The 24,538-nt window shown below is 34.8% G+C and overlaps 1 protein-coding gene across 1 annotated transcript; it reads left to right on the top strand.

Annotated features, from left to right (window-relative positions):
- Positions 1-3,464: 3,464 nt before the first annotated feature.
- On the top strand, positions 3,465-14,900 carry LOC114325926 (dynein axonemal assembly factor 3 homolog). The gene is made up of 2 exons (XM_028274077.2): positions 3,465-4,217; positions 14,311-14,900. The coding sequence occupies exons 1-2, from the start codon at positions 3,482-3,484 to the stop codon at positions 14,898-14,900; spliced, it is 1,326 nt and encodes a 441-aa protein (XP_028129878.1). The 5' UTR covers positions 3,465-3,481.
- The last annotated feature ends 9,638 nt before the right edge of the window (positions 14,901-24,538 follow it).

Below are 24,538 nucleotides of genomic sequence, written 5' to 3'. Positions count from 1 at the left end.
TATTTGGAATGTTCATTTAAAGATGGAGTTACTACAAATAAAATGGTAACTTTGGATGGTGAAATGATTGTGAAAAGCAATAGTTTTAAGTACCTAGGATCGGTATTATAGAGTAATGGAGAAATAGATGGAAATGCATGCAGTAGAATTAGGGCTGGATGGATGAAGTGGAAAGAAGCGAGTGGTGTGTTGTGTGACAGAAAAATTCCAATGAAGCTGAAGGGAAAATTCTATAAAACAGCCATAAGACCGGCTATGATGCACGGAACTGAATGTTGGGCAGTGAAAAAGAAAGAGGAACAACGAATGCATGTGGCGGAAATGAGAATGCTTAGATGGATGAGTGGAGTGACAAAGAAGGATAAAATTAGAAATGAGTATATTAGGGGAAGTCTAGGTGTGGCACCAATTAATGCCAACATGAGAGAGCATAGGTTAAGATGGTTTGGTCATGTTCAACGTCGAGACGTTAATCACCCAATACGAAGAATAGCTGAAGTGCAGATTCCTGGAAGGAGTAGGAGAGGAAGACCAAAGAAGACCTGGGGGGAGACGATAAGGCAGGACATATTGGTAAAGGGGATTAACATTGATATGACCCAAGATAGAATTGTGTGGAGAAATGCAATTAGGGAATGATGAATACCTCTGTAGTTTTCACAAACTTTTGGGTTTCCTTTTTTAAATATCGGAACAACTAACCCTTTTTCCCATTCTTTAGGCATTGATTCTTTTATCCAAATCTGTTTAATCAGGTTATACAATCTTTGCTGTATGGCTGTACCTCCATAATTAATCAGCTCATTAACTAAACAGTCTGTTCCCCATGCTTTATTTCGTTTTAGTTGGCTTATCACTTCGTTAAATTCCTCTGCCGATGGTATGTTTTGTTCAAGCCGTTCTCGTTCTGTTATTTCCAAAACTTCATTTTCTTTTGCTTCATTTGCTTGTATGTTTTCTTGTGTTAAGAGATTCTTGAAATAATTTCGCCATTCTTTCTTTTCTATTGTTGCCATATTTACTTTTTTATTTTGCTTGTTAATATATTTATACAGCTTGCCGTTGTTTTTTAAATCTTTTTCCAATGCATCCATGGTTTCTTCAATCCACCTCACCTTTTTGTGATTTATTAGTTTTGTGGTATCTCCTTTGATTTTTTGGTATATTCTGTAATCATCTGTGACTCCAGTTCTTAACCATTTGAGCCTTGCTGATTTTTCTTCTTTAATATTTCTTCGCATTTATTGTCGAGCCAGTCATTCCTTTTCTCGAAATATTTTCTTCCTAGCACTGTATTTGCTGTGTTTTCTATACTTCTTCGTATATTTTCCCAGTCTGTTGCAATGTTTTCATTTTCTATATTTTCCAACAGTTGTTTTCCCATTTCTTGTTGATATTGCCGTTTCTTTGTTTTTAACTCTTCTATTTTCCATCTTTTCCTTTTGTTTTCTTTTTTATCCATATCTATAATTCTTAGCTTAAGCTTTGCTATTACAAGTAAGTGATCAGATCCCACATCCGCACCTCGATATGACCTTACATCTTGGATCATTCTTATTCTCTTTTTATTTATTAGGACATGGTCAATTTGGTTTCCTGTATTTCTTCCTGGAATAAGCCATGTTATTTGATGCTCTAGCTTGTGCCGAAATTTAGTACTTGCTACAAACATATTCATATCTGTTGGTAGATTGCCCATTCTTGTCGCATTTTCTCATAGCCATGAGATAATAATGAAAAACTGCATTTGTGCATACAAAAGATGCATTCTTAAAGTGCATCTCAAATAGAAAATAAAAAAAATTCAGAACTCGTCAATTATCGGCGGAAATGAGTTCAATTTTGTTACTAAGGGGTTTCTGGGATCGCTGCAGACGAAAATGAGGTTGGAAGTGATCTCCGGAGTACCTGGTGCCCAGGGTACCTACTGTCCACCTCGTCTTCTGGAGTCTTCGGCAAATTCATTAAAAAATTAGTCGAAAATAATTACTTCGGGGTTTTTGGGGTCGCTGAAAACGAATATGACGTCAGATGTGATTTTCGGAGTACCTGGTGTCCAGAGTACCTGCTGTTTACCTCGTTTTCTGGAGTTTCCAGCAAAGTCATAAAAAATAGTCAAAAATAATTACTTGGGGGTTTTTGGGCTGCTGAAAAAGAAGATGACATTAAAAAATATCTAAAGAGTGCCTCGTACATACTGTACCTTGGTGTTAAAATAGCCAATGTCAATTTTTCGCGTTTTGTTTTGTCAATATTAAATTTTAAATAAAGCTGTACAAAAAAGTAAAATATTGACTTTGGCCCTTTTCCAGAGCACCAAGACACAGAGGGGTATATTTTAAGCGGGATATCGTATTTTTACTTTCTCTATTCTCTCTTTCTTTTCATAAGCAGTGGTACCATCGATTTTATAAATATTCATCAATGCTACCAACAGCATTTAAAACGCCAAATTAAAAAAAAATGGGTTATTTTTTAAAGATATAAATGAAACATAGACATAGAGGTTGCTCAGAAGATCGTTTTCAATATTAAATACGTTCTCAGAGAGCACAAAATCCCCCAAGTATCAAGTTTTGACTAATTCGTTATCAAAATTATCAAAAACTCCAGAAGAAGAGGTAAACAGTGGGTACCCTGCGCACCAGGTAGTCCAGTGATCACTTCCGATATCATATTCGTCGTCAGCGACCCCAAAAATCTCCGAGTAATTATTTTTGAGTAATTTTTAATGAACTTACCGAAAACTCCAGAAGACGAGGTAAACAGTAGATACGTTGGGCACCATGTACTACGGAGATCACTTACGACGTCATATTCGTTTTCAGCGACCCAAAAACCCCCGAGTAACAAATTTTTTTTATTGTCTGTTTGAGATGCACTTTAAGAATGCATTTTTTATGTGAACAAATGTAGTTTTTTAATATTATTTTATGGCTATGGGTCACAAAGTTTCTGGCGCATTCACGAATCGAATTCAAAAAGAATGAAGATCCTTCTTGTCGTTTTTTTTTTGGAGGTTCAGTGCTTTCTTGCTTCGTCTATTATCAAAAATGTGTGCGGTGTCTTTTGCAATGTTCTTGGTTTCGCAATTTTTTTTAATTCGGCGTGATTGAGAAATCCTAATAAATATATAATTATATTTATTGTATACTATAATAAATAAAAATATATTATTGCATACTCCATAGTACACAAAATTGATACAAACATCACCGATTTTACACCTTAATCAAAACTAATTTCGAAAATTTTGTTTTATCTTAATCCTTGTTGCCAAATTTTAACGTATTAAAACTTATAGATTTAGATTTCTTAGAAAAACTCTAAAACAAAATCTAGAATGTGCAAACCAATAATATTATATAATAAAACTAAAAAAACACCATTGAAGTTACCCTTTACCTGCCAGGCTTCGTTACCACAGTAATAGATGATCTAGTTTGATCAATATATAAGTTACAAATAGTAAACATTAAAAATGTTTTGGGGCACAACTCCAGCACTCGACATTTTGGAAGAATACGAATTATTAAAACACAATATCCCAGAAACAATAAATATTCTTATTGTTGGCGGAGCTGATTGTAGACATGTGCTAAAAACAGAAGCTTGTAAGTACAAACACAAAAATGTCAAAATAAACTTTATTTTGGTGGAAGCATGTTTAGAAGTAATTGCAAGACAGATGTTATTATTAAATATAGCTCTACAACCACAGCAAACCGTTGGGTTATCTCAGAAAACTAAAATATTTATGGAAATATATGGGAATACTTTGATTAGACCTTCTGTAGCTAAGTTTTTGCAAACAACAGCAATAGATTTGTTAAAAATGATAACAAACTACAATTATTTAAAAACAATGATGGATTTTCTTTCACTTAATGTCAAATATAAGGAGAGGGACTACTTAGAGACTTTACTAAAGTTCTGGAGCTCTAAAGACGAGTTCGACATTTGCCTCTCTTGGGATAGACGACTTAGAAGAACTTTAGGAGTTCGGTATGACTCTAAAATTGGAGCTTTTGATTGGGATTTGCATATGAGACTTCATGATGTTGGTGCAAGACAGATCTGCAATCAAGAATATAGAAATTTTAGAGCCAGTGGTATATCGTTTTCTTGGTTGGAGTCAGAAGTCTCGAAGCCAAATAGATCGTTAGTCTGTGCAGTGGTGCCAAATGGTGCAAATTTTGTACATCACGGATATTTAGGTAAGTAATAATTCATTTATATGAATCTTATACATTATATTTAGTTTACTTTCAATATTAACATCAAACTCAGATCTTATATGTAGGTACATTATTTTAAAACATAAATGATGTATCCTCGATATGTTATCAACTTACCAATAGTGGTATTTTCTTTCTATTAATTTCCTCTTTGAATATGGGTAACCAGTTCTCAAAACATTATGTCCAGAAATTTGCGACGCAATTGATTTCATTTCACATAATTAGAGCCGCTTCTCTGATTTTTCTCTTTTTACCATTTGTTACTTTCAGGATTTCCCTTAAAATTGCTTGGTCATTTTTTATAGTTCTTAACTTTATTAAGTTTAGATTCCCTTTGTTATCAATATGACCCACTTTAAATAGCTATTATAAATAAAAGTTTTTATTCATTCAATCATTAATCATTTTTCTATTCTCATATAGTATATCAATTATGATTTCACTACCTGTATCATAATGATCTTTATCTACTCTATCTCATATTATGTATAAGTTTTTAGTTTGTGAAAACTGTCATTATAGATAGCAGTGCGTGAAGGATTTAAAGTGTGCGTGAAGTAACAATGTATTTTAAATGGGATTTACTTTTTCGCACTGTTTTTTGGCATACTTCATATAATCAAATATCCTTAACTCTCGCGTTGTCATGGTGATGACATGTGAGCAATAAATTACAATAAAAGTTTTGACAGTTTTGTGGTGGTTTGAAAGAAGTTAGAAGTTTTAAATGTCAAATTTCTAAAAGGACCCCGCACAAACCTTATGGAAAATAGGTCCCAGTGGATTTCGTTCATACTTTGGGAAAATACTCTTTGAAGCATCCTGATAAAAAGTTCTCATGGGCACAACTCAATCGTATGAAGGATTTTCAAGATATAGAGTCCCAAACTCGGAAAATTATAAGATTTACGGGGTATTCCAATTCCGTGAGTTACTGGTTATCTGGCAACATGTAGAAGTTTGGATCAAGGAAAAGTACTAGTAGTCGAGGATTTTTTCCTGGCTATCCAATGGCGACCTTTACTTTGACCTGGACCTTCAACGGACGTCATCTTCTAGAGTTTCGAGGGTTTTCGGCATTAAATTGATATAAACAGATTACTCATGGGTCTTTGGGTTTTTTGAGGTCGCTAAACACAAATATGTCACCAGAATCGACTCCCAGAGCACCTGGTTTCCAAGGTCAATGAAAGGGGCTCCTGGAGCTTCGAGAGTCTTTGGCACTACATTGATGCAAACGGATTAAACATAGGTTTTTGGAGTTGCTGAACACGAATACCCCATCATAACAGACATCGGAGTACCTGGTGCCAAAGGCACGTCATGCTTTGGAGATTCTAGAGCTTTCGGTACTAATTTAATGTAAACTGATTACTCACAGGTTTTTGGGGCTGCTGAACGTGAATTCGATCCACGGAGCACCTGGTATCTAAGGCAGGTCTTCTTCTGGAGTTTCCACAGGTTTCGGCATTAAATTGATGCAGATGGGTATTACTCATTAGTTTTTGGGGCTGGTAAACACAAATACGCCATCAGAACAGACACCAGGGTACGTGGTGCCTAAGTCACGTCATCTTCTGGAATTTTTCTGGGACACGTTTTCATCAATTTAATGCTGAAAGCCCTCTAAACTCCAGAAGATGACGTGCCATAGTGCATGTTCGGTAGTATGCATGTATGCATGTTCGGCAACCCCAAAAACCTAAGAGTAATCCATTTTATTCCTCCGAAACTCCAGAAGATAACCTGTCTTAGGCACCAGGTGTTCCTGTGTCTGTGTCCATCACGCATTCGTGTTGAGCAACCCCAAAAACCTATAACTAATCCGTTTGCATTAATGTAGTACCAAAGACCCTCGAAACTCCAAGAGCCCCTTTCATTGACCTTGGAAATCAGGTGCTCAGAGAGTCGGTTCGGGTGGCATATTCGTGTATAGCGACCTCAAAAACCCTCCAGTAATTCATTTGCATCAATTAAATGCCGAAAACCATCGAAACTCTAGAAGATGACGTCCCCTGCAGTGACCCTGGCCACCACGTCATACGGAGGTCAATTCTGATGGCATATTCGTGTTTAGCGATCTCAAAAATCCATGAGTAATCTGTTTATATCAATTTAATGCCGAAAACGCTCGAAACTCTAGAAGATGACGTCCGTTGAACGTCAAGGTCAAAGTAAAGGTCTCCATTGGATAGCCAGGAAAAAATCCTAGACTACTAGTACTTTTCCTTGATCCAAACTTCTACATGTTGCCAAATAACCAGTAACTCACGGAATTGGAATACCCCGTAAATCTTATAATTTTTCGAGTTTGGGCCTCTATATCTTGAAAATCCTTCTAGTTCAGAGAAATAAGGAAAAAAAATATCGTGTTGGTGACACATCCCCCTCCAGGCTGAAACCAAATTTTTCGAGTAATATGGTCATCTATAATAATAACCTATATGTTTCCTGCAGCCGATTTTGATGATATACATAGTTATAAACAAATGAAGATCAAAAAACGGTAAATTTTCGCTTTTTTCGTCTCTTACTAAAAAATTGGGCATTTTAAACAAATTTGAGAGTAATAAACTCATAAACCGTATAAAAAACTTCAATATGGCGTTCGCTGAATATGTCTATCCTTATTGGTTACTTAGAAAATTGCCAAATAAATCATAAATTTTGAGTTTTTATAAATATTCATAACTTATGTAAAAATTAACTTAGAACCTTCTTATTACATACCATGCTGAGACTTATGGTGCTTAAATTACACCCTAAATTCCAAAGCAATTGGTCAAATAGTTTAAAAGTTATTTAATTTGTTTATCCAAAATTAATTTTTTTTGCAACACTGTAAGTCAGAAAATGATGAAGTTACAGTAATATTTTGGATAGTTTATGAAAGAAGAAAATTTACAGTATTAATTTAATTTAAAAAAAAATGACATAAAATAATTATAGATATTGCAAAATAATTTTGCAAAAACATGTGAATTAAAAAAATGGGGGGGCTAACTTTGTCTCTAAATGTCCTAGAACAATTGTCTTTCTTTCTAAATGTGTATAAAAATTCAGTCTTTCTAAATATGAAAAAATAATTTTTCTACGGGTAACGGTTAAAAAGTTATTCTAATTGTTAATAAGTAAGCAAAAAATGGACATGTTTTTGCAAAATAATTTTACACTGTTTAAAATTATTTTTTGTCATTTATTTTTAATCAAGGTAATAGTATAAATATTCTTCTTTCATAAACTGTCCGAAGTATTATTGTAACCTCATAATTTTCTGACTTATAGTGTTGCAAAAAAATGAATTTGGGAAAAATAAATTAAATAACTTTTAAACTATTTGACCAATTGCTTTGAAATTTAAAATATAATTTAAGTACAAGAAGTCTCGGCATTCCGCATAATAAGAAGATTCTAAGTAAATTTTTACCTAAGTTACGAATATTTATAAAAACTCAATATTTATGATTTATTTAGCAATTTTCTAAGCAACCAATAAGGTTGGACATATTCAGCGAATGCCATATTGAAGTTTTTTATACGATTTATGAGTTTCTTACTCTCAAATTTGTTTAAAGTGCTTAACTTTTTGGTAATAGACGAAAAAAGCGATAATTTACCGTTTTTCGATCTTCATTTGTTTATAACTATGTATATCATCAAAATCGGCTGCAGGAAACATATAGGTTAATAATATAGATGTCCATACTACTCAAAAAATTTGGTTTCGGCCTGGAGGGGGATGTGTCACGAGAAAAACCTTATTTCTCTGGACTATTCATACGATTGAGTTGTGCCCATGAGAACTTTTTATCAGGATGCTTCAAAGAGTATTTTCCCAAAGTTTGAACGAAAGTTTGTAGAATAGAAATGAATTCCAGTGACAAAGAGTTACAGTTACACTGTGCGTGAAGTACTTTTTGCAAACTTATGTGATGTATAGCTCTAAACTTTGCTCTAAACATCGCGTGCGTTCGCAAAAAGCATACTTCACGAACTGTTCCATAAATAACTATTTTCTACAATCACTTGATAAAGAAGACTTTTTCGCTTGTCAATGGCAACGAAAAGTTGACGTTTACTGAGTATCGTCACTTCATCGCTCTAGCGCGTAAAGTTTGATTTTAGGCTCGTCGTCCGTAGTAACCGTACAACCATAAAATACAAACACGTTGAACATTCAAACTGAAAGATATAAAAGTTAATGTTATGACATTATAATGACAGATATAAAATAGTTACAATAAAGTTAATAATTTAAAAATAGTTTAATTTTATTAAGTGATTGTAAAAAAAATGTTGTATATATTACAAGCGCAAAGTGACATTATTGCTTTCGAGTAATTCGAGTCTTAGGCCGTCCGCACATGGAGCGACGCTCGAAGTAATCGACTCGATTCCAACCGCACCGAGAGAACAATTTCTTTTCTCCTAAAACACCGATTTCTTTGAGCAATAATTCTTAAAAGTTAACATATCCTATTAACTTAAACAAACCGGTTCACATATAAAGAAACGAGTTTTTTAAATACAACTCAATAATTTCTTACAGATAATTTCTTCAATACTAAGAAATGCATTAATGGTTATATTTAATTTTCTTATCCTAAAGTTTTTATTTCTTAAATTGAAAACTACAAATATTTTGCAGTATAAGAAATATAATGTTGAGTTAATTCATATTTATATTTGTGAACAAGAAATTTTCTTGCAATCAAATAAATATTTTAAACCACAAGAAATAATTCTTCAGAAATACCCTCTGTAGTAACTGTGGTTATAAAATAAAAACTTTGTCAGTAATGCCGAAATGTTACTTGCAAAGAGATTTTCTTCCACAAAAGAATTGCGCAGATTAACTATTTATGATTTAGTCGTCAGTGTTTGTCAAGATGGCGTGATATGTTCATGTCATCGAGATAGGAGGGGAGTTCCACTCCTATCTCGATGGTTCATGTTCATATAGATGGATGTTTATTTATTGGTGTTCTTTAAAAATTAACGGATATTTTGAAGGTACGTACATTATAGGTATTAAATAAAACTAATAAAAGTAAATTGAGTAATTTAAGATGTAATAATAATATTGTTTCGTATCCGAATGGTTAAAAAAGAAACATAATAGTATCTTTATATGCTTTTAGGTATAATGATGGATGACTCTGAAATAAAGGAGCTTATTATTCTAACTGGGAAATATGCCACAATTTAAAGCTGGGACAGAATGATATAATATATAGCTTCAGAACAATATTAAGAAAGGAGTTATTAACCAACTGCGGGGCCTTCCAGAAATGGTAGAACTTCATACATGTAAGTACATTTTTAAAAATGTGTATACTTATGTATCAACTAAGTATAATAGGTTTCTTGAATGTATCGTCTTCTATAAAAATATACAATACACCGCTATATCAAACATGGCGGGTGCAACGCTGAGAATGTGTTCCGTTTATTTATTTGAGATAAAGAAATCAGTTAGTCTAAAAGAAATATATGTTTATGGTTAAGAAATGTTATTGCCGAAAACCGTGAATTAGTTAATATGTATTAAATGACTTAGATGTAAACTAATAATACTTTCCCGTAATAAAATTTCTTAATGATTAGGTATGCTGTCTCTTTTAGATTATAACAATTAAGAAAATTACATATTATTATGTCTGCTTCAATGTTTTACATTGGTTGAATTTTCCCTCTTGTTTTAGCTAAACAATGTTTATTGTGTGACTTAATATTATACAGATAAATAATTAATATTTCATTAACAAAAAGAAAAAAATAAACAAAGATGTGTATGTTAAATAATGCCATGGTTGAACTAAATATGATTGATTATTATTAGTATTAATAGTTCTTATGTGGGGCCGTGTATTCGTTTTTTTTGTATTTCCTAAACTTGTCAAAATAAATATCTATATCTTTATAAAAAAAGTTTATTAAAGTTTACTCTTTCTACATAACGATTTTGTTTTAGTGAATTGCTGATATACAAAGTGCTATTAACAAAAGAAAGAAAATTTGAGGAAGTTAGATTTGCCTCTCCATCCTTTTATTGTTGTGTAGAAGCCAGTGGTTTAAGAGTGGAGAAAATATTTGTATGTAATAATAACATTTTATATCTTGTTTTATTAATAAAATAATGATTTTACCTTAACACAATGATTTATTTCGCCGTAAACCTATGTAATATCACTTTATTTTCAAGAAATATTAACTTAACTCTAAATATACGTCTATCTCTGCGAAATATATTTCTTAACATTAAATACATTAATTATTAATAGTAAAATAATAATATTCCTTACTAATAAATATTATTGCTCAGAAAGAATAGTTTTGTAATGTGTAGAAAATATATTTTTATGACTAATAAAGTTAATTAACATCAAGTGTAATTTCTTTCTGATAAATGGGTTTGAAGTTTGCCAGAAAGTGATGGTTGAATCATGTTTAAGATATATTTCTTTGGCTATAGTAGAATTTATTTGAAATATTTTAGAAAATTATATCTTACATACAAAGATATATTTCTTAGGAAATATGCCAAGTCGATCTTTCTTAAATATTAATAAAGTTTCTTTATGTCAAGAATTTTTTTCTCTCGGTGCGCGTAGATCTCTACCCGTCACTCAAGTTCCTTCGTTGTGGCATTGAGCTCCGTACACGGAGCGTTTAGGATTGCAAATCTTCTCGTCTTGTACAACTCTCGTTCCGTGCGATCTGAAGCGCACGAGAAAGTTCGAGTGAGACGCACGTCTCCAGTCATTATTTTATTTTTTTTACAAAGGCAAAGGCAGATATCGACCACTGAATTTATTTAGCCTTGCCCAAGTATACTTTCGCTATCTAGAGCATCTTCAGGAGCATTTCGTCAATAAAGAGAAGGTATTATCCTCGAATGCCATTTAATATGAAAGAGTTTGGGGACAACTTAAATTAACATATAACTACACACTTAACAAAGGACCAAATAGATAAATTTGAGTGCCTGTTAAGGTTCTAAATTTTTTCAAGATGGAAGCAGAATGAAGTACAATGAAGTATTACTTATTTGACGGAAATGCCGTCATGACGTCGCGATGAAGGTCAAATACAAACAAGTTGACAGTTCTCAATATGTAAAAAAACTGACAAACTACTTAAATTGTTTGCGTTATAAAATTAATAAATTTGAATATATTTTTTGTTGTGAATGATCATAGAAAAAATCGTCTATACAACTTGCATTTAATTATCATTATGAAGCTCGTACTCTACAAGTACGTTCCACACTTCGTAATCATTTCTTCTTTTAACCGTCTGTTATGTAAACTGATTCTGCCGCAGTCAATTGGCTTATTGTAGATTGTAGATCATAAAACAGATTTTTTTATAATACTTCTGGCTCATTGTTGATCTAAAAAAGGTATACGACAGCAAAGATCTGCGCGAATCGAACAAAATTCTTAAGACCTACTTACCATTACACCGAGAGAAAAAAATTCTTGACATAAAGAAACTTTATTAATATTTAAAAAAGATCGACTTGGCATATTGCCTAAGAAATATATCTTTGTATGTAAGATATAATTTTCTAAAACATTTCAAATAAATTCTACTATAGACAAAGAAATATATCTTAAACATGATTGAACTATCACTTTCTGGCAAACTTCAAACCCATTTATCAGAAAGAAATTACACTTGATGTTAATTAATTTTATTAGTCATAAAAATATATTTTCTACACATTACAAAACTATTCTTTCTGAGCAATAATATTTCTTAGTAAGGAATATTATTATCTTACTATTAATAATTAATGTATTTAATGTTAAGACATATATTTTGCAGAGATAAACGTGTATTTAGAGTTAAGTTAATATTTCTTGAAAATAAAGTTATATTACATACGGCAAAATAAATCATTGTGTTAAGGTAAAATCATTATTTATTAATAAAAACAAGATATAAAATGTTATTATTACATACAAATATTTTCTCCACTCTTAAACCACTGGCTTCTACACAAAAATAAAAGGATGGAGAAGCAAATTCAAATTCCTCAAAGTTTCCTTCTTTTGTTACTAGCACTTTGTATATCAGCAATTCACTAAAACAAAATCGTTACGTAGAAAGAGTAAACTTACTTTAATAAAATTTTCTTATAAAGATATAGATATTTATTTTGACAAATTTAGGAAATACAAAAAAAAAAACAAATACACCGCCCCACATAAGAACTATTAATACTAATAATTAAATCAATCATATTTAGTTCAAACATGGCATTATTTAACCTATACACATATTTGTTTATTTTTTTATTTATGTTAATGAAATATTAATTATTTATCTGTATAATATTAAGTCACACAATAAACATTATTTAGCTAAAACAAGAGGGAAAATACAACCAATGTAAGCAGACATAATAATATGTAATTTTCTTTATTTTTATAATCTAAAAGAGACAGCATACCTAATCATTAAGAAATTTTATTACGGGAAAATATTATTAGTTTACATCTAAGTCATTTAATACATATTAACTAATTCACGGTTTTCGGCAATAACATTTCTTAGCCATAAACATATATTTCTTTTAGACTAACTGATTTCTTTATCTCAAATAAATTAACAGAAAACATTATCAGCGTTGCACCCGCCATGTTTGATATAGCGTTGTATTGTATATTTTTATAGAAGACGATACATTTAAAAAACCTATTATAGTTAATACAAAAGTATACACATTTTTAAAAAGGTACTTACATGTAGGAAGTTCTACCATTTCTGGAAGGCCCCGCAGTTGGTTAATAACTCCTTTCTTAATATTGTTCTGAAGCTATATATTATATCATTCTGTCCCAGCTTTAAATTGTGGCTTATTTCCCAGTTAGAATAATATGCTCCTTTATTTCAGAGTTGTCCATCATTATACCTAAAAAGCATATAAAGATACTATTATTTTTCTTTTATAACCATTCGGATACGCAACAATATTATTATTACATCTTAAATTACTCAATTTACTTTTATTTAATACCTATATATGTACGTACCTTCAAAATATCCTTTAATTTTTAAAGAACACCAATAAATCAAAAATCCATCTATATGAACATGAACATATCACGCCATCTTGACAAACACTGACGACTAAATCATAAATAGTTAATCTGCGCAATTCTTTTGTGGAAGAAAATCTCTTTGCAGGTAATATTTCGGCATTAATGACAAAGTTTTTATTTTATAACCACAGTTACTACAGAGGGTATTTCTGAAGAATTATTTCTTGCGGTTTAGAATATTTATTTGATTGCAAGAAAATTTCTTGTTCACAAATATAAATATGCAATAACTTAAAATTATATTTTTTATACTGCAAAATATTTGTAGTTTTCAATTTAAGAAATAAAAACTTTAGGATAAGAAAATTAAATGTAATCATTAATGCATTTCTTAGTATTGAAGAAATTATCTGTAAGAAATTATTGAGTTGTGTCTAAAAATTTCGTTTCTTTATATGTGAACCGGTATGTTTAAGTTAATAGGATATGTTAACTTTTAAGAAATATTGCTCAAAGAAATCGGTGTTTTAGGAGAAAAGAAATTGTTCTCTCGGTGTAGATACTTAATATTTAAGAATTACTCTGTTTTTTCTCTTTTTATTGTTCGTGTTTACCATAAAGATTATATTCCTAACAATTAGGTACATTTTTTAAACTAATATAATTTCTAATTTAATTAACCTGGCGCAGTGCCGGATTTAGGGTACTTGCGGCCCTAGGCCAAATTACCCCGAGAAGCCCCCGATAATTTCACGATTATGTAATTAAAGCATAAAGCACAAGATTGTATTGTTTATATACAAAAGTAATGTACTCGATTTACAGTAGAGGTAATTATTAATTAATTTTGGAGAATAAAACGTTCAATTCTTTTACCAAAAACGTTTTTTTACAAAACGCTGCGGCCCCCTTTTGCTTGCGGCCCTAGGCCGCGGCCTAGTCGGCCTAGTGGTAAATCCGGCACTGACCTGGCGTGCAAAATTAAAATAATAAATAAATATATCTTGTTTTTTAAGGTGATATGCAAACTGGACCATTCATCAGCTTTGGTTTGACTTGCGAGGATGAAACATTTTTAAAATCAGTCTACGGCCAAAACCATTACAGAGCTACTGATGTTACAGAGAGAAATTTAAAGCAAATTTTCTACGAAATTGAACACAAAAAGGAATATAATCACAAGAAAACTAACGATTCACTTATGGGTAATGTAGTCATGAAGGAAGAGAATCTGGTGATCGATAATACGGGATTAGACTTTATTCCAAGACCGACGAAGACACATTTAAAACTTGAAGACAAGATAACCTTAACATCCGCTTCTATGTTGCATCAGTTTAAACATAAACAAGAATATCAAAATTTTTTTGACGTTATTTATTTTGGAAGTACCTACCTGAAATTATTCGATGGGGAACTCATTAATAATGTTGCCAAAAAGGGAGCGTTTATGCTTATTGAAAATCAGCTGTATGTTCCAAGTTGCCGAAAAGCGGAACTCGAAAGTTTTTCAAAATCAATTGAAGAAACTCTTACAGGGGTTAAAATTGAATCAGTTATATTTAACTACGAAAAAGACGATTATGCTAAGATTATACTGAAATAAAAAACTATTATATTACTATCATTTTTTATACAAAAGTGTTATAAAGTTATAAGGTTGTATAGTTTTCTGTGTATGTGTGTCTGTGTGTGTGAGTGTGTTTGGTTTCTTTAGATTCGCTAATATTAAAGTTTTTTCAAGTTAAGGTGATAGGCGCACACTTTCGGCTCCAATGCTAATTAAATGTTTTATTTTTTTCAAATCCTAAAAAACTAATAAATTTTTTTGAAAAATTTAAACGCAGAATGAGAGACTACATTATTACCGAGGGCCGAAAGTCCCTGAAAACTTCTATAATGTCTATTTTAATAGGCTACAGGGAAAAAAAACCACAACCAATTAAATCGACCATGTGCTGATAGACAAAAAGGCAGCCAATAGTATCTCCGATGTGAGAAAACGACGAGGAGCATGCAGTGGACCAGACCTACCTGTAGATTCCTAAACCTGTTGTCCGATTTAAGTGATTTTGTTAATACGTTATAGCTTTATTCTTTAACAATATCGCTATAATAACATAATTGCTAAACAGGTAAATTTTCATTATACCGGGTGTAAGAATCAAACTGTGTTTTTTTTCTCAAAGTTCGCATCACCCTGTGAAATATTCTAGCACTTGTAATATACTGAAATTAAAACTCAACTATAGCCTCATGTTTTCTCAACATTCTGATTTTTTGATTTATTCGCTTATATTGGATAATAAGAAAGTTAGGTACTTTAACAACTAGCCATGTTTTTAATTAATACAGGGTGTTTTTAAATAAGTATGGCAAACTTTAAGGAGTAATTCTGCTTAAAAAAATAATGACAGTTTGTTTTATAAACGTATGTCCGCAAATGCTTCGTTTCCGATATAGAGGGTGTTGAAATTTTTCTTGCAAACTGACGATTAATAATTTCTTTAAAACCGGTTGAGATATGCAAATGCAATTTGGTGGGTTTTAAAATATAGTTATTGCACATTTTTTGACATACAATTAAGAATTTAATATTCACCATTGGCGCGCATACGGGTAATAGGACGGCCCATATTACCCATATGCGCGCCAATGGTGAATCTTAAATTCTTAATTATATGTCAAAAAATGTGCAATACCTACATCTTCAAACCCATCAAATTTCATTTGCATATCTGAACCGGTTTTAGAGCAATAAATAAATCGCCAGTTTGTAAGAAAAATTTCAACGTCCCATATTTCGGAAACGAAGCATTTGAGGGCATAATATCGCTCCCTTATTCAAAAAGAGAAATAACTCAAAATTTGCATTTATTGGGTTTTCATCATAAAGTGAAATAACTATGCAAGAAGAATATTTGAATTCAACAGTTAATCAAAAATGAATAACCATTTTCAATTTCGTTGCAAAACGAAAATACAGCCGAACCATATTCCAGTCCAATCAGAGAGTGCTGCAAGCACCTCTACCGGTTTCGAAACTTATTAGTCTCTCATCAGGAGGCACATATGCTGCTCTCCCTGATCCAACCAAAACAAACCCCAGCGTGCAGTCCCGAATTGCAACGAACGAAATGGCATAGATGCCCTAGCGGCAACTGCTAGCAAAAGACTAAGTTTTCACTCTAATGGCATATAACATATCCCACCAGAATGAAAACAATGGGAACCTTCTCTGGTTACACCTCCGAGGCTTCTACAATTTGCAAGCCATACGGATGCTGAGACTAAGGAAGATGAGGGAATTCTACAATTTACAATTCACGTCACATCTGCTCAGCGCGGTAAAGTTCCAACGAGACTGGTTCCCTTCATACTCCACACAGAGTAAATGTAAATCAAAAATGAATAACCATTTTCAATTTCGTTGCAAAACGAAAATACAGCCGAACCATATTCCAGTCCAATCAGAGAGTGCTGCAAGCACCTCTACCGGTTTCGAAACTTATTAGTCTCTCATCAGGAGGCACATATGCTGCTCTCCCTGATCCAACCAAAACAAACCCCAGCGTGCAGTCCCGAATTGCAACGAACGAAATGGCATAGATGCCCTAGCGGCAACTGCTAGCAAAAGACTAAGTTTTCACTCTAATGGCATATAACATATCCCACCAGAATGAAAACAATGGGAACCTTCTCTGGTTACACCTCCGAGGCTTCTACAATTTGCAAGCCATACGGATGCTGAGACTAAGGAAGATGAGGGAATTCTACAATTTACAATTCACGTCACATCTGCTCAGCGCGGTAAAGTTCCAACGAGACTGGTTCCCTTCATACTCCACACAGAGTAAATGTAAATCAAAAATGAATAACCATTTTCAATTTCGTTGCAAAACGAAAATACAGCCGAACCATATTCCAGTCCAATCAGAGAGTGCTGCAAGCACCTCTACCGGTTTCGAAACTTATTAGTCTCTCATCAGGAGGCACATATGCTGCTCTCCCTGATCCAACCAAAACAAACCCCAGCGTGCAGTCCCGAATTGCAACGAACGAAATGGCATAGATGCCCTAGCGGCAACTGCTAGCAAAAGACTAAGTTTTCACTCTAATGGCATATAACATATCCCACCAGAATGAAAACAATGGGAACCTTCTCTGGTTACACCTCCGAGGCTTCTACAATTTGCAAGCCATACGGATGCTGAGACTAAGGAAGATGAGGGAATTCTACAATTTACAATTCACGTCACATCTGCTCAGCGCGGTAAAGTTCCAACGAGACTGGTTCCCTTCATACTCCACACAGAGTAAATGTAAATCAAAAATGAATAACCATTTTCAATTTCGTTGCAAAACGAAAATACAGCCGAACCATATTCCAGTCCAATCAGAGAGTGCTGCAAGCACCTCTACCGGTTTCGAAACTTATTAGTCTCTCATCAGGAGGCACATATGCTGCTCTCCCTGATCCAACCAAAACAAACCCCAGCGTGCAGTCCCGAATTGCAACGAACGAAATGGCATAGATGCCCTAGCGGCAACTGCTAGCAAAAGACTAAGTTTTCACTCTAATGGCATATAACATATCCCACCAGAATGAAAACAATGGGAACCTTCTCTGGTTACACCTCCGAGGCTTCTACAATTTGCAAGCCATACGGATGCTGAGACTAAGGAAGATGAGGGAATTCTACAATTTACAATTCACGTCACATCTGCTCAGCGCGGTAAAGTTCCAACGAGACTGGTTCCCTTCATACTCCACACAGAGTAAATGTAAATCAAAAATGAATAACCATTTTCAATTTCGTTGCAAAACGAAAATACAGCCGAACCATATTCCAGTCCAATCAGAGAGTGCTGCAAGCACCTCTACCGGTTTCGAAACTTATTAGTCTCTCATCAGGAGGCACATATGCTGCTCTCCCTGATCCAACCAAAACAAACCCCAGCGTGCAGTCCCGAATTGCAACGAACGAAATGGCATAGATGCCCTAGCGGCAACTGCTAGCAAAAGACTAAGTTTTCACTCTAATGGCATATAACATATCCCACCAGAATGAAAACAATGGGAACCTTCTCTGGTTACACCTCCGAGGCTTCTACAATTTGCAAGCCATACGGATGCTGAGACTAAGGAAGATGAGGGAATTCTACAATTTACAATTCACGTCACATCTGCTCAGCGCGGTAAAGTTCCAACGAGACTGGTTCCCTTCATACTCCACACAGAGTAAATGTAAATCAAAAATGAATAACCATTTTCAATTTCGTTGCAAAACGAAAATACAGCCGAACCATATTCCAGTCCAATCAGAGAGTGCTGCAAGCACCTCTACCGGTTTCGAAACTTATTAGTCTCTCATCAGGAGGCACATATGCTGCTCTCCCTGATCCAACCAAAACAAACCCCAGCGTGCAGTCCCGAATTGCAACGAACGAAATGGCATAGATGCCCTAGCGGCAACTGCTAGCAAAAGACTAAGTTTTCACTCTAATGGCATATAACATATCCCACCAGAATGAAAACAATGGGAACCTTCTCTGGTTACACCTCCGAGGCTTCTACAATTTGCAAGCCATACGGATGCTGAGACTAAGGAAGATGAGGGAATTCTACAATTTACAATTCACGTCACATCTGCTCAGCGCGGTAAAGTTCCAACGAGACTGGTTCCCTTCATACTCCACACAGAGTAAATGTAAATCAAAAATGAATAACCATTTTCAATTTCGTTGCAAAACGAAAATACAGCCGAACCATATTCCAGTCCAATCAGAGAGTGCTGCAAGCACCTCTACCGGTTTCGAAACTTATTAGTCTCTCATCAGGAGGCACATATGCTGCTCTCCCTGATCCAACCAAAACAAACCCCAGCGTGCAGTCCCGAATTGCAACGAACGAAATGGCATAGATGCCCTAGCGGCAACTGCTAGCAAAAGACTAAGTTTTCACTCTAATGGCATATAACATATCCCACCAGAATGAAAACAATGGGAACCTTCTCTGGTTACACCTCTATTGTTTTCATTCTGGTGGGATATGTTATATGCCATTAGAGTGAAAACTTAGTCTTTTGCTAGCAGTTGCCGCTAGGGCATCTATGCCATTTCGTTCGTTGCAATTCGGGACTGCACGCTGGGGTTTGTTTTGGTTGGATCAGGGAGAGCAGCATATGTGCCTCCTGATGAGAGACTAATAAGTTTCGAAACCGGTAGAGGTGCTTGCAGCACTCTCTGATTGGACTGGAATATGGTTCGGCTGTATTTTCGTTTTGCAACGAAATTGAAAATGGTTATTCATTTTTGATTTACATTTACTCTGTGTGGAGTATGAAGGGAACCAGTCTCGTTGGAACTTTACCGCGCTGAGCAGATGTGACGTGAATTGTAAATTGTAGAATTCCCTCATCTTCCTTAGTCTCAGCATCCGTATGGCTTGCAAATTGTAGAAGCCTCGGAGGTGTAACCAGAGAAGGTTCCCATTGTTTTCATTCTGGTGGGATATGTTATATGCCATTAGAGTGAAAACTTAGTCTTTTGCTAGCAGTTGCCGCTAGGGCATCTATGCCATTTCGTTCGTTGCAATTCGGGACTGCACGCTGGGGTTTGTTTTGGTTGGATCAGGGAGAGCAGCATATGTGCCTCCTGATGAGAGACTAATAAGTTTCGAAACCGGTAGAGGTGCTTGCAGCACTCTCTGATTGGACTGGAATATGGTTCGGCTGTATTTTCGTTTTGCAACGAAATTGAAAATGGTTATTCATTTTTGATTTACATTTACTCTGTGTGGAGTATGAAGGGAACCAGTCTCGTTGGAACTTTACCGCGCTGAGCAGATGTGACGTGAATTGTAAATTGTAGAATTCCCTCATCTTCCTTAGTCTCAGCATCCGTATGGCTTGCAAATTGTAGAAGCCTCGGAGGTGTAACCAGAGAAGGTTCCCATTGTTTTCATTCTGGTGGGATATGTTATATGCCATTAGAGTGAAAACTTAGTCTTTTGCTAGCAGTTGCCGCTAGGGCATCTATGCCATTTCGTTCGTTGCAATTCGGGACTGCACGCTGGGGTTTGTTTTGGTTGGATCAGGGAGAGCAGCATATGTGCCTCCTGATGAGAGACTAATAAGTTTCGAAACCGGTAGAGGTGCTTGCAGCACTCTCTGATTGGACTGGAATATGGTTCGGCTGTATTTTCGTTTTGCAACGAAATTGAAAATGGTTATTCATTTTTGATTTACATTTACTCTGTGTGGAGTATGAAGGGAACCAGTCTCGTTGGAACTTTACCGCGCTGAGCAGATGTGACGTGAATTGTAAATTGTAGAATTCCCTCATCTTCCTTAGTCTCAGCATCCGTATGGCTTGCAAATTGTAGAAGCCTCGGAGGTGTAACCAGAGAAGGTTCCCATTGTTTTCATTCTGGTGGGATATGTTATATGCCATTAGAGTGAAAACTTAGTCTTTTGCTAGCAGTTGCCGCTAGGGCATCTATGCCATTTCGTTCGTTGCAATTCGGGACTGCACGCTGGGGTTTGTTTTGGTTGGATCAGGGAGAGCAGCATATGTGCCTCCTGATGAGAGACTAATAAGTTTCGAAACCGGTAGAGGTGCTTGCAGCACTCTCTGATTGGACTGGAATATGGTTCGGCTGTATTTTCGTTTTGCAACGAAATTGAAAATGGTTATTCATTTTTGATTTACATTTACTCTGTGTGGAGTATGAAGGGAACCAGTCTCGTTGGAACTTTACCGCGCTGAGCAGATGTGACGTGAATTGTAAATTGTAGAATTCCCTCATCTTCCTTAGTCTCAGCATCCGTATGGCTTGCAAATTGTAGAAGCCTCGGAGGTGTAACCAGAGAAGGTTCCCATTGTTTTCATTCTGGTGGGATATGTTATATGCCATTAGAGTGAAAACTTAGTCTTTTGCTAGCAGTTGCCGCTAGGGCATCTATGCCATTTCGTTCGTTGCAATTCGGGACTGCACGCTGGGGTTTGTTTTGGTTGGATCAGGGAGAGCAGCATATGTGCCTCCTGATGAGAGACTAATAAGTTTCGAAACCGGTAGAGGTGCTTGCAGCACTCTCTGATTGGACTGGAATATGGTTCGGCTGTATTTTCGTTTTGCAACGAAATTGAAAATGGTTATTCATTTTTGATTTACATTTACTCTGTGTGGAGTATGAAGGGAACCAGTCTCGTTGGAACTTTACCGCGCTGAGCAGATGTGACGTGAATTGTAAATTGTAGAATTCCCTCATCTTCCTTAGTCTCAGCATCCGTATGGCTTGCAAATTGTAGAAGCCTCGGAGGTGTAACCAGAGAAGGTTCCCATTGTTTTCATTCTGGTGGGATATGTTATATGCCATTAGAGTGAAAACTTAGTCTTTTGCTAGCAGTTGCCGCTAGGGCATCTATGCCATTTCGTTCGTTGCAATTCGGGACTGCACGCTGGGGTTTGTTTTGGTTGGATCAGGGAGAGCAGCATATGTGCCTCCTGATGAGAGACTAATAAGTTTCGAAACCGGTAGAGGTGCTTGCAGCACTCTCTGATTGGACTGGAATATGGTTCGGCTGTATTTTCGTTTTGCAACGAAATTGAAAATGGTTATTCATTTTTGATTTACATTTACTCTGTGTGGAGTATGAAGGGAACCAGTCTCGTTGGAACTTTACCGCGCTGAGCAGATGTGACGTGAATTGTAAATTGTAGAATTCCCTCATCTTCCTTAGTCTCAGCATCCGTATGGCTTGCAAATTGTAGAAGCCTCGGAGGTGTAACCAGAGAAGGTTCCCATTGTTTTCATTCTGGTGGGATATGTTATATGCCATTAGAGTGAAAACTTAGTCTTTTGCTAGCAGTTGCCGCTAGGGCATCTATGCCATTTCGTTCGTTGCAATTCGGGACTGCACGCTGGGGTTTGTTTTGGTTGGATCAGGGAGAGCAGCATATGTGCCTCCTGATGAGAGACTAATAAGTTTCGAAACCGGTAGAGGTGCTTGCAGCACTCTCTGATTGGACTGGAATATGGTTCGGCTGTATTTTCGTTTTGCAACGAAATTGAAAATGGTTATTCATTTTTGATTTACATTTACTCTGTGTGGAGTATGAAGGGAACCAGTCTCGTTGGAACTTTACCGCGCTGAGCAGATGTGACGTGAATTGTAAATTGTAGAATTCCCTCATCTTCCTTAGTCTCAGCATCCGTATGGCTTGCAAATTGTAGAAGCCTCGGAGGTGTAACCAGAGAAGGTTCCCATTGTTTTCATTCTGGTGGGATATGTTATATGCCATTAGAGTGAAAACTTAGTCTTTTTCAACAGTTAATGTTTGTAAAGCAAACTGTCATTATTTTTTCATGCAGATTTAGCCCTTAAAGTTTGCCATACTTATTTAAAAACACCCCGTTAGTATTTTTCATCAATACGGGGTGCTTTTAAATAAGTATGGCAAACTTTAAGGGGTAAATCTGCATGAAAAAATAATGACAGTTTGCTTTATAAACATATGTCCTCAAATGCTTCGTTTCCGAAATACGGGACGTTGAAATTTTTCTTACAAACTGACGATTTATTTATTGCTCTAAAACCGGTTCAGATATGCAAATGAAATTTGGTGGGTTTGAAGATGTAGGTATTGCACATTTTTTGACATATAATTAAGAATTTAATATGACAAATGCTTTCTTAGGATCCACAAAATAAATATACTGGTGCGTTGTATTTTAACGATTGCTCTTGAACTTGCCTCATTATAAAGATAGCGTCGATGCATGTTCTTCAACGCTGATGACCAAGGACCGGATTAAATGCAATCTGCATTTTTTGCATATATTGCATTTTTTTGATAAATTAGAAAATGTTGCATTTTTTCAAACATTTTAAACATTGTGCATTTCTTCTTGATAAATTCAGAAAAGTTGCATTAATTCGATATTTTCAATCTCAAAGGTTCACTTTCACTTCCATTTAAAAAAACTATCAGTCCTAAATTCAATAACTGTATAATCCATTTCTTAAGAAAAATGTTTAAATCAGTAATATTTTTATTCTGTTATCTATTTTTGGGACTAAGCCGACTAATCCTTAATATAACTTAGTTGGTAGGACAACAATTAGTTGACATAGGTTGTAAAAACCTGTTTGCTCTTTGTAGGGGAATAAGCAGGTACAGAAATTTAGATTTTAATATTTGTTTATAAAAGCTGAAGTTCATTTCGTGTTTTGATTCGCAGTGCATTGTTGCGTATTATTTTTGAATTATAGTTTAAATTGAGCAACGAATAATTTTTTCGCCAAAATGCCGAAAGTGACAAGTATTAAACATTTGTGGATAAAAACTAAATATTGTGTTTAAATGTTATTATTCCAACATCATATAAATATAAATTGAGGATTAATAGTGTTGCATTTTAATATTGCATTTTTCATAAAGGCTCTTGCATATTTATCACAAATCAATTGCATTAAAATGCGCATTTTTTACATTTTTTTGATGCATTTTTTCCAGGGTTGCTGATGACACAGTATTAATAGCAGAAACCCCGGAAGATCTTCAAACCTGATAAACAGAATAGTAGAGTGCAACGAAAAGTTCGGTTTATCACTTAACATCAAAAAAACAAAAATAATGATGGTGTCGAAATCTCCCACAAAATTTTTCTGACATAACCGTACATGATCAAAGAATTGAGCGTGATAGAAAATATAATTACCTGGGAACTGTTATTAATGAAAACAACGACAACTCTGAAGAGATCAAGATCAGAATAGAAAAAGCTAGAGCTACTTTTACCAAAATGAAAACAGTTTTATGCGGAAGAGAGCTAAGTTTAAATCTTAAAATTCGCCTCATGAGATGTTACGTGCTGTCAGTTCTTTTCTATGGAATGGAAGCTTGGACATTGAAAAAGATGGATACAAGGAAAATAGAAGCATTCGAGATGTGGATGTACCGTAGGATACTGAGAATATCGTGGACAGAGAGAGTGACAAACATGGAAGTGTTGCGAAGGATGCAGAAAGAAAAAGAACTTGCGCTTACTATTAAAAAGCGCAAACTGCAATACTTGGGACATATAATGAGGGGACAAAAGTACCAGCTACTACAATTAATTATTCAGGGAAAAATAATAGGTAAAAGATCCATTGACAGAAGAAAACATTCATGGTTGAAGAATTTAAGAGATTGGTACAAGTGCAGCAGCTGCCAATTATTTAGATCTACGGTAT

This window comes from Diabrotica virgifera, chromosome 1 (assembly GCF_917563875.1).
Source record: "Diabrotica virgifera virgifera chromosome 1, PGI_DIABVI_V3a".
NCBI lineage: Eukaryota > Metazoa > Arthropoda > Insecta > Coleoptera > Chrysomelidae > Diabrotica > Diabrotica virgifera.
This window is presented reverse-complemented; position numbering and strand designations above follow the sequence as displayed.